This window comes from Leucopleurus acutus, assembly GCF_964270905.1.
Source record: "Leucopleurus acutus genome assembly, chromosome: 18".
Lineage (NCBI taxonomy): Eukaryota > Metazoa > Chordata > Mammalia > Artiodactyla > Delphinidae > Leucopleurus > Leucopleurus acutus.
Window position 1 is genome coordinate 69,112,151 of NC_139160.1, and position 12,353 is coordinate 69,124,503.

A 12,353-nucleotide genomic window follows, 5' to 3' on the forward strand; every position below is an offset into this window, starting at 1 on the left:
TTTCTCAGACTCTAATAAGTTGGCAATAACCACCATGACAAAGAAACAGAAGTGAAGGGAGGGTGGCAGCTTGGTTTCCATCATATTTAATTTACACTGTCAGTGAGACATTATTTTCCTACAAACCAGTGCTGTGCGGACTTGGACCTGAGCTCGCAGACTGACTTGGGTGTCAGCCATTTCTCCCCCCATCCCCCATATTAATGGGAGTGGGGGACAGATCCTAATTCTGAAAGCAAGAACTATTCCTCAATCCTCTCAGTGTTGCTTTTTGTTGTTGCTGTTGTTTGTTCTGTTTTTATAGAAAGCTGAGGTAATGCTCGTTAACCTGAACCCATTACGTTGACGTCTGAGTCTTATTTTCAGCCAATGTCTGCCTACTACCAGTACCATCCGTACTGTGCCAAAAGGCTTTTCATAGCCATTAAATGAGGTTCACAGTTTTATATTAAATGCTACTGATATAACAAAAGGATTTTTACAGGGATTTGTCACATTGAATCACAAGAGCTTCATCATTTGCATGAAACCCTTTTACCTTTATGCTTTGCTGGTTCTAAATTACACAGTCAACCTGTTGTGTGCATTGTTTATCTTTCATAATTTATGTAATATTTAAATTTATAATGGGGCATGGAATTCTAAATCACTATTTTTTCGTAAAGATGTAATTTCAGGGGAAAAATGGCTAATGATATATCCTTTCATTTCCTCTTGAGCTTTGTTAAATAAAGCACACATATACTCTCAACACAGCGGTATTTAGTATGTGCAACGCTTTAAAACAAGAAATTCATATTTATATTTTCATGCACTGGCTACTTGCCACTTTTAAAAGATCTATAACACTGCATTATATTAATATGCAACACACGTATTTGCTCTATCATGCAATATACAATGGATGTAATACATCCACTTCCTTATTTTGTGATCAATATTGATACATCATGAATCACTGATTTCAATGTAAAAGTTGAGAATAGCTATTAAAATAGTCCAGGTATCTAATTCTTTATTTTTCTCAGATTACAACACCCATTCTCAAGATATTTTTGGCATTGACAATGCATTTGGTGTGGAAAATCAGATCTCTGCAAGCCTGGCAAGTCTCCTTCCTAGAATTTTTATGAATGGGGTAGCTACTGCTTGGTGGGGTGCTGACCTTCCAGCTTAGTGGGTTTCAAAACCAATGTCTCCAGGTTCAGTATGGCTCCCGCCGCATGTGGTAGGAGGCGTTCAGCCATTGTGATTCCTCACGACCTCTCTTCTCCTCTAACTTCTCCTCTCACTCCTGAAAAAGCCAGATTCACCTGAGCTAACGTATTTGCTATGTTTAAGTTTGATACCTTTAACCACAGATAATTAACTTGGTTTTCTTCCATTTAACCATAATGCATTTCAATGAAATTCAATAAATGACTGAAGCAGTGTGTTCCCCAGCATCGTTATTTCCTCCAATTTTGTTGTGACACAACCCCTCTGTGCAACACACAAGGGTTCTCATTCTCTCTACTGAAGGGAGAGGCTAGGTTAGCATGATTCAGGCTGCTGAAAGTTATGGTGTATTTTCTCAAGAGGGTGGCTTTACCATCTTAGAATGGGTCTTCTTGATTGAGAATTTCTATCTCTGTAGCTTCCAATCCTGTTTTGCATTCTTTCCAACTCGCATATAGTCCTGCACCCACCCTATCCACCTTTCCTTTTTCATTTCCATTTCTCTTCTAAAGTTTCCTCTTATTATTTTCTTTTCCTTTTTATATAGCTTAAAGATAGCCCTTTAACTGAAATGTCACCTTTAATCTTATTTCTTTCTCTACTGTGAACTTTATTAATAATTTCTATTTTTAACATTATTTTCAAGGATACAGTAGAAGCACAGCAGGAATCTGGTCAACACCTCATCATCTTGTGGTTTTCTTTTCCTTTTTACCATTTATAATCACACTCTCCTAAGCTGTCTTGCAGGCTGTAGTTAGAAACAATTTCATTTTTCATATAGGTCAACAAAAAGTCAAGTGTAATCAGAGCAATGTAAAATGGGAAATGCTCACCACAGATGCACTTTTAAATGAACTCTATAAAATCAAGTTATTTAATTTACACTCTGGAATGCCCATTTTTGTCAGCAAAATACGACTATTTTCTGAAAGCTGCTGCTACAGAAGCAAAATCAAGAGATTGCTGTGTTAATGTAAGCACTTCAAAGGTAACAAAAAGACTATACACAGTGAATGCTTAATTACATTTTCTCTCAGTATTCCCATCACAGGGCTTTCCTTTGAAACAATAATAAAGGGGAAAACACTGAAAGAAAAAGAAGAGTCTTTCAACTGCTTGTCTTTATCGTTCTTATCCCCAAATCATTGGCAAAAGTGGGGGAAAAGATAGATTTCATAAGCATTTGGCAAAACTGCAATCAGTCAGGACAGAAATACAGAATATACACCTGGCGAATGAGAGAGACATTTTACAGGAACAGTAGATAATGGTTATAAATATGCATTTGCTATACACTTAAGCCTGATTTTCATTGTGGGCTGACAAACTGGTGGCCCCAGGGGGCGATGGAATGGCCTGCTGTTTCTTATTCCAGAACAAACTGCAGCCGAGCATTTCTTGTTTTTTTCTGCTTGGCACATGCCTGTTTGTCCCTGAGAAGACTAAATCAGGAGCTCCCCAGGCTGTGTGGCACCACCGGCCTGCGTGGGTAGAAATCAAATCGGAGCTTGTATATTTAAGTGGACTTTTAAAAATTTTTTCCAATTTGGGTTAAAATCTTTTGTAGTATTTTACAAAAAAATTAAAAACTCATACATTTAACAAAAATGCTCTTTTAAAGCTAAATCCAAGCCTAAAGACAGACTTATGGAATAGAGATTTTAACTTCTAAATGTTCAGTTTTGAAGGTTATGCGATGCATATGTAACACAGGCTTATCACCTTCACACACATTTGTATGTTGGTCCACAAACCATCTCCAGCTGTTTTCCTGCCAATATTTTAAGAATTTCAGATCAGGTTGACCTGGAATGATTGGGAAGCAAATGTTTATCATGTGCATCGATCACACTGCAAGCAACAGCATGCCCTCGTGCCTCTTATCACTTGTATCATTAGGTCTTGAATCACAGCTTTTATCTGTGTGTTTGTGTTTACCAGTCCAACTTCTGTACTAGTTTAGGCTCAGAGAGGACAGAGATTAAGCCCTTTCCCACTATGGCCTTATACATAGGTTAGTACTTATACAGAGTAGTTGAGACTCAGTAAAACTGTGCTGAATCGAATTAGGCTAACTTGATAGAGCTCATGATAGTGACTGACAGTCTGAGGACATACAGGATAATAAAGCAATTGTCGATAATGTTTAAGCAAAATCTCCAGTGACCTGGGGAAGTGACTTTAGTCCCTAGACTTTTTGGGTAGTACAGAAGTAACACTTGCAGTTTTGAAAATTTAATTATAGTGTTTTCTTTCACTGAATTAATTACTTCTCCTTTAAAAAATTATTTATAAATTAGGAAATCTGAATTGACCTCTTTGCTTTGTAGATGAAACCAACTACACATCTCAAAGTTTTAAAAATGTCACATAAATCTGGATGAGGAAAATTGATTTGTTTTGTTTAAATAATGCATTTCATCCAACTTATACTATATATAAACAGTAAGTTGAGACGGGTTAAAGATCTAAAGATGAAAGGCAAAAATTTAAAATAATTATAAGAAGATAGGGGAGAATATTTTTATTACTTCAGGGTGGGAAAGAATTTCTTAAACATGAGTCCAAATTAAATGTTGACCGTAAGTGAAAAACTGATAGTTCTGGCCACATCAAAATATAACGTCAAAAGCCATCACAGACAAATTGGAATAATAAAATATTACCTGAGAGAGGATATTTGCGACATATATAGTAGTTAATGGATAATATCCAGAATCTATGTAGCACTACAACAACGAATTTAAGAAAGACAAACTAGCTTTTAGGAAAACAGAGAAAGCACACGATTGGGTGAGTCACAAAGAAGACAGCCAATAAACATACTAAGAGGTGCTCCCTTATTAATAACCATGGAAACCCCCAAAACGCAAGTTAAGGCAAAGAGATATCACCATTCAACTCACAAGACTGTCAAAATCTTAGAAGTCTAACAATATCCAATATACATGAGAATGTAAGAACACAGGAATTCTCAACCACTGCATGTGGGACTGTAAATTACTGCAGTTTGCCTGTAGAACGGGGGTCTGCAAAATTAAAGTTCCAGATAGCAAATACATTAGGCTTTGAGGGCCAAGAGGCAACACTGAGGATATTGCGTATGGACCTACACAACCATTTAAAATGCACAAACTGGGCTTCCCTGGTGGCGCAGCGGTTAAGAATCTGCCTGCCACTGCAGGGGACACGGGTTCGAACCCTGGTCTGGGAAGATCCCACATGCCGCGGAGCAACTAAGCCCATGTGCCACAACTACTGAGCCTGTGCTCCAGAGCCTCCGAACCACCACTGCTGAGCCCATGTGCCACAACTGCTAAGCCCGCGCTCTGCAGTTACTGAAGCCCCCATGCCTAGAGCCCGTGCTCTGCAACGAGAAGCCACTGCAATGAAGACCCAACACAGCCAAAAATAAATAAAAATAAATTAAAAAAAGTAAAATGCGCAAACCATTCTTAGCTCACAAGCTGTAGAAATAAAGCCTGTGGAGCAGGTTTGGTGTGTGGGTTTGCAGACCTGTGCAATGGAGCCATTTGGGCAGCATCCAGGACCCTGGATTCTATTGATACTTTCTGGCATATACCCTAAAGAAACTCACACAACTGGACACAAAGTACGAACATATTAGTTGCAACAGTATAAGAGCAAAACATTGGAAAACAACCTAAATATCTACCAGGAAGGGAACTGAGAAGCAAACATGGCATATTCAGTCCATGGACTACTATATGACTCTATATACTAATGACTGAATTAGCTCTATGGGTATTAAGATGAAAAGATTTCAAAAACAATACTTGGTCAAAAACTCAACTGAGAACACATGTAGAGTTTGATACTATTTATTCTGAAAATTGCTACTCCTAATGATTTGTAAGGAGGGAAACACATGATGAAAGGTAAGTTGGCCTCAGCATGGAGTAGGGTCATAACAGCAAGAGAAGTGTGCACACCAGGCATCTCCCATCTCCCCCAAGGATGGCCATCAGTGCACTGGAGCAGTACTCTCAAGCTGAAAAATAATACTGATCTTAAAAGCTAAGGGTATAAAATGTCTGTAGATGATAACCTTAAATTAAAAACATTCTATATTTTTAATGGATACATATATGTGTGGGAAACTACTATAACCCATTGATTTTAAGGTGCACATTTATCTTCACACTTTAACAATCTGAAATTGGGATGCACCTTACAATCTATGTGTATAGTTTAAGTGTTGTTTTTTTTGTTAATGTTACACAAAATATGAGTCTTTTCAGAGTTGATAGTATGCTAAATTTAGTAAAATATGATTTAAAAACTGGAAGACAGATTCGTATCCAATTCATCATAGTCATTGTCTGGGAGAAGGGGCGTGGGGAAAGATGAAAAGAGAGATGGACTTGGACATAAATGATACTTTAAACTGATCAATAATACTTTACTTCTATAAATTAAAAACATCTGAAATAACAATAACATTTTAGCATTTATTAATATATAGCTTGAAATGCTCATACTATCTTATTTAAACTTGAAGGAACTCAGTGTTGGTGAGAGTTACGACCATCCTCTTACACCATGGCTAAAACATCCTCAAAAATACAAGTTCACCTCATATGTACATGGCAACCTTGGAAACTAGGTGTGTTGGGCCTTATTATTCTCACTTTCAGATATAACACAACACAGAGATCAGAGAAGTTGTCTGATTCTCCCATAGTCACATCTAGTGACCAGCAGAGAGAGATCCTGAATCCCGGTTTCTGGACTTCAAGTCTGTAGTCTTGTACTCCACCATATTTACCAGACTGCCCTCATTGACATGTAGACTTTTCAATTCTCAATTGCTTTACAGATTTGAAAAAATTATGATCAAAAGAACGATTTCAATTGTCAGTTTTAGAACTACTTTTTGAAAATCACAATGAAAAAAATTACTGTACAATGAGTGTTTCGGGCAGACACTTAAATCAGTAGAATGAAGGTGTGTAATTAGATATGGGTTTTCAAGCTGTGCTCTGTAGATTCCTAAAGGCTCAAGTGAATCTCAGCAGTCCTTGCAAGTGCTTCAGTGTTCCAAAATCAATGCCATGTTTTTGGCTCAATAAGGAAAATTTAGAATGCCCAAGAAGTCTATTATCAGATTTAATATTTTATTTCATTATATTAGTGATCCCTGTAGAAATCCACTTGAAAAAATATTACTTTGCTAAATAATTTACTAGGCTAGATTATTTTTCTTCCTGCTTACATACTGTGTTAGTCTCTGACTTAAGAATCAAATCTTTAAGTGTGAAAAATCTGCAGTGGGGAGAGCAGAAGATTATATTGTTTTAACAGAACAACAATCAGACAGATTATTCCCATACGTAGATGATTTCAACCATCTATCCTGCATTTAACCCATGATCAATAGTCTCCAACTTAAACACATAGTAGGTGCTTAATAAACATTAGTTGAGTTCATGAAGGAATGAACGAATGAATGAATAAATGAATGACACAGATTAGAGGTCCTGTCAGGGAGGATGCAAAGACCTTAGGGCCAAGTGCCTGCCAACACCAGTGCAGCCAGATTCGTCTTTAGAAGCCAGACCTCCATTCCCACTACTCAGTGTTCTTTCCTTTTGTGAATATTTTAAAAGTCACCCCATGTAAAAAATGCCAAAACTGTTTCTACGTGATTCCACTATTTGAGCCCAGGACCTTCCGCCACATAACAATGTATCCTCATACACCTTTTGATGGACGTGTTATCATTTTGAAGGTCTCTGCCTATAGCAAATGCGACCTCTAGTTTAATGCATGTAGTTTCTCCAGCACTTATTTGATTCATAGACATTTAGATTTGGAAGGAACCTTAGAGGCTGTATGTAATTTGTTTTATCTTAGTGACTTGGGCAGAGGTTTGATTTGCTGCAGACATTTTCAGTGACAATGACAAGCTTCAGAATCTAGGGAAGCAGCAACAAATAGTTGCAAGACCCCCGGGCTTTGGGACCAGGCAGACTTGGGAAAGTTCTGGCTCTAACATTTACACTCTTTGTGACACTGGGCAAATTAACTCCTCAGTTTCATCATCTGTAATGTGGGAATGTGACCTAACTTTGTTGTTCCAGATATTAGGAATAAAATTATAAAGAATTTTGCCACCCAATAAAGAGTAGCAGTTGTTTTTATTTCCTGTGTTCCTGATGAAGGGTAACATTCTGGGTCCTTACCTTGGAACTCTTAGCATAATATTAGAGATTAAATTTGGTTCTTAAATATGTACAAATTTATTATATGGAGATGTACATTTGTCATTAGAAAGACCTAAGGATTACATCCCTTAGTATGTCATAGGCCATATTTCATAACTTTTTCCTTTCTTTTTAATAGAAATACATCGAAGAGAAAGGTCTGTGTGACAGAGGAAAATTTTTCCTGGATTTTGGTATTCAGTTTTTATCACGCTTTTTACAATATTTGCAGCCATGTGTTTTATTTTTCCCCGTGTGTTTCTTTTAGTCATACAAAGTGTAGTAACACTGAGCTAGTTTCTAATTAACTGACTGCACCCTGAGGTCTCCAGCTTCTGTTTGCAGTTTCATTACATCTGTGACGAGGATGCAGTGAAACTGAAGAGAGTGTCTCTCTATAATAAAAAAAAATAATAATGTAGTTCTGGTTTGATCCTTAGATCGCTGAGGGTGTGAATGCTTAGAGATGGATAAGTCAGTACATGGATGTGGGATTTCCATTTTGTTTTATCTTGTTTTCCCTCATGTAAACCACTTGACCTTGATGGAGACAACTTCTTACTTAGATCTGAAATCTAGTTCCTCAAGTAGTTCTTTGACTCATATACATTTAGAATGGAAGGGCCCTCATCCAACGGGACTACTCTACCTTGGTTCTTTGGTTCTGATTCTGAAATTGACAATAGGCCAAAAATCTGTTGATGTTCATCCCATTACGAATTGTAAGACATAACTGAAAAAAATGCTAAACTCACCAGAGTGGCGAAGAGGTGATACAGAATGAAATAGATGGCGACCACTGGTGCCCACATGTGTCCCACAGCATTTAGTGTTTGGTCCATGACGTCAACCCATCCTTCCTGGGTAAGGATCTGGAACATGGACATAAATGCCTACAGAGGAAAAGAATGGAAGTATTAAACGCTAGCCTTGGGCTTACATGCAACTTAGAATTAGTATATGGTGTTGAGGACTTTGATTTCAATATTATTGATTCAGCAGGGAAAAAACAGCCTTCATTCGACAGATAGGAAAGGGCTAAGAACAAAGATTCTAAAAGCCTGATATCTAGCTATTCAATGTGGAAAACTAAAATAATTACTCTGAATTAAAATTAGCTTTGTTGGTGGTAAATACTGCTGATCAAATCAGAACAAAATTCAGGAACCTTTGCTTATTGCCTTTCTTGTTTTTCCCTTTTAGCAAGCTAACTATTTAACATTTCCAACGGATTGCTGTATTTTTTTTTTTTTTGCTGTTAAGCACAACTTATTTTTATAGTGAATTACAGTTGATTGTCTAAAGGCAAATGAGAATAATAACATTAATTTTACTTTTATAGTATCCATCTATCAAATTATTTCAGTTATATTAAAAACATGAGACTCTTTAAAAAAGAAATTTTTCTAAATGGTATGGCCATGCTAAGCAACTTAATAAAGATGATCACATTTTTCATGATTTTTAAAAAAAATTTTCAAGACAGAGTCAAGACCATGGAAGAAACCCCAAGATCAAAAATAAAATAAAATAAATAAAATAATTAAAACTAGAGCATTCCAACAAAAGCCAGCCTAGCTAAAAGACTCATTCTCTCTCTGCAAAGATCTTTGGTTAGTTTCATTCCTACATATTTTTCTCATTAAATATATATATCCATCATTGACTCATGTATCTTGTACACATCAGTGGTCAATAAATGTTTCTTAATGAGAACCTATGATGATGTTGGGGAAAGTTGACAATTGGAATCTAGTGACTCTAAAAAAATCTTTACAGACTTTAGTAAAATGGAAGACATAAATTGAATTCTCAGGTATTGGGATTCCAAGAAATAAGGTCCAGGCTAATACAAAGATGGACTGAGCCCAAGATAAAGGTCTGTTACACTGATAGTATCTTAGAGGCAAAATGGATCCTAAAGATAACCTACCCTGACTCATTCTTTTTGAAGATAAGGAAAAAGAGGCTTAAAGATGGATGATTATCCCAAAGTCACTCTATTAATTTGTGGCACTAACAGAAGTAGCACCAGGCATTATGATTCCAAAGCAAGTACTTTTCCAAGTATTGCTTCCTGTGTTCAGTGAAGTCTGGAATCTACTACTTCCCAGGCCTCATTGCGCAGTAAGCTCTCTTAGCAGTTTTCTTTACTAGGGATAAGTAAATTAACTTTTTTTTTACAAGTGCGATGTTCAATGCTCAGCACATAATAGGCCTGTTTGAACAAAGGAACAATGCATTGATAAATGAATCTTGAGTTAGGAGATTAGTTTTTTCTCTTACCCTTTGTCCATGTGTGAAACACTTAACCTCTCCTTGAGTTAATTTTTCTATAATATCATCATCCTACAAAGTGTTTCATTAATGAAAGTATGAAGTATGTTGTTACTGATACTTGAACACAGCATCAACAAGGACAGTATAATACTTTCCTCGACAGGGTGCCAAAGAGAACACTAGCTTTAACTTATCCTAAAAATGCTTCAGAGAATTTTTCAACACATCGTTTAACCTCATAAGTATGCCAGAACCTATCATTGAGGGCAATTATTTTTTCCCTGTGTTTTTTTTCTATTGAATATTTATTATATCTGAATGCAAGCAACACAAGTTCCAAAGATGATTCACATAAAAATATCAGATCTTCTTTAACAGAGCTGTCACCGGCGTGAAAGTGTCTGGACATCCAAGAGATTCTACAGTAAAAGGGGGAAGAGTCAAAACACCTACCAGGATGTTTTGAAAAACATCCTGTTTTGAAAAAAAAAAAAAGGAATTTTTCTGGACATGGATTTCTTTCCCCAAAAGTGACAGGAAAGCTTGTGATTAAGTCCAACAGATTTATTCTTGGTACCTAGAGGCCAAAAATTCAGGGGTACCTTTCCGCTGCCTTGGGCAGAAACCAACTTAATGTGTTTTCATCTACGGCATTATCTTTCACGAATACTCAGCTATTATGCATCCAGTAAATGCTCGGGAACAGGAAGCTAGGGGTTTATAACCTGTTGCTGTGAGATAAGCAATGTGACCAAGAACATCGGGTTATCCTCTACTCTCTCCAGAGTTTCAAAAGAAACAACGTCTCACTTCTGCCCAGCTCAGCCCCATGAAAGTGCATACATACTATGAGATGCTGTGAATTATATTTGAGAGCAAAGCTTTCTGTTACAACGTGATTGGTGTTTATAGTCACTTACATGAATAAACCAGTGAAAGGCAGGGCCATGAAATACTTCTTCTATTACAGGCTGAAAAATAAGTTGTGTCCTGCACGAGGGGTACTTTATCAGTTTTGTTGAGATTTTATCTGGAAATTTAAATCCCAGTGACAGTCTGTTTGAGATGTGAATCAAATACACTTACTGACTTATACTGTCTTCAGGATCCATGTTCCTTGAAGAACCTGTTTACATTATTTATTTGGACATGGATTATCAGTGGTTCCTGAAGACCTGATGTGTTGGGGACTGAGATGAGTAAGACATGGCTTCTTAAGAAATTTATAATAGGAGTGGAAGAAAAAGATGAACATGGCCAACTCTAAGAAATGGAAGAACGAAAAATACGGCGCATTAAGAGAAATATGGCAAAGCTATAAGAAGCAAGTTGGAAGGACAGATATACTCCTCTTGGGTGAGTCAAGATAGTTTGTAGAAAATGATAGCAACTGACTTTCATGAGGAAGACGTGTAGAATTTAAATGGTGGAGAAGGGAGTCATGAACAAAGGCCTGGAGAAGTTGTTTCTTTTCTCCAAGCTCCCTGTTCATGTGTTATGCCATTTCCTATCCCGTTGACCTTTACTTTCCCCATATTGATTTCAACCAGCTCTTTATAAATTAAGAAAATTAATCTTATATCTGCCATATATTTTTCCCTATCTTTTAACAGTATTTTTTTACAAAAATAAATTTTAAATTTCTATGTGGTTTAATTTGCCATTCCTTTTATTTAAGGTGTTTATATTTTGCTTAAAAAGACTTCTTTCACTGCAAGATTAGATATAAATGTACCCGTAAGCTTCCTTATTGTATTATGCTTAACATTTGAACCAGAAATCACTGTTTAAATCAGTTTAAATATGGAATTTATTTTGGTATAAGAAATAAGACAGAAATCAATCTTATTTCTCTTTTCAATAGGTGATCAGTTGATTAAGCACAATATAATTTTAAAAATCTGTCTTTTCTTCACTAATTTGAAAAATCCCTGGCATCATACATTGAATACTCATATACTTTCAATTCTATTTCTAAACTTTCTGTTCTTTTCCATCTATTTATTTCATCTCCAAATTGCCTAATCTTTGTACATTTTAATAAGTGGTAGAGTTACTAGCCCCTCCTCATAAGCTTTTGTTTTCAGAATTCTTTTATTTTTATATGTTAATTGCCCCAAAATATCCTCTTGTTTTATTCACTGGAATCACACGAATCTAAGAAAAATTGATATTATCTTCCAGTCTCAAAGAAAGGCATATCTTTCCATTTATCCATTTATCAAGTCTTTACTCAAGATTCTGGACAAAGATTTCAGTTTATATAGTTTCTGTCCATTTCTTGTTAAGCTCATTCTTAATATTACTTTTCAAAAATTTTATCGAGGTGATACCATATGATTAAAAATGTTACATAGGGCTTCCCTGGTGGCGCAGTGGTTGAGAGTCCGCCTGCCGATGCAGGGGACACGGGTTTGTGCCCCGGTCCGGGAAGATCCCACATGCTGCGGAGCGGCTGGGCCCGTGAGCCATGGCCGCTGAGCCTGCGTGTCCGGAGCCTGTGCTCCGCAACGGGAGAGGCCACAGCAGTGAGAGGCCCGTGTACCGCAAAAAAAAAAAAAAAAGTAGCACAGTAAAGAAGCCTGATGATGGGTTTCTTAACAGATAATAAGCAATGGCCATATG

The 12,353-nt window shown here is 36.7% G+C and overlaps 1 protein-coding gene across 4 annotated transcripts in view; it reads right to left on the minus strand.

The window, feature by feature from the left end:
- NALCN (sodium leak channel, non-selective) overlaps positions 1-12,353 on the minus strand; it is a gene marked incomplete at both ends in the record, with an annotated part of 280,034 nt that overhangs the window by 111,385 nt on the left and 156,296 nt on the right. For all 4 annotated transcript variants that reach the window (XM_082859218.1, XM_082859217.1, XM_082859216.1 and 1 more), the window contains one exon: positions 8,204-8,341. In XM_082859218.1, coding sequence (XP_082715344.1) covers positions 8,204-8,341 — 138 coding nt within the window. The remainder of the gene's footprint in view (positions 1-8,203; positions 8,342-12,353) is intronic.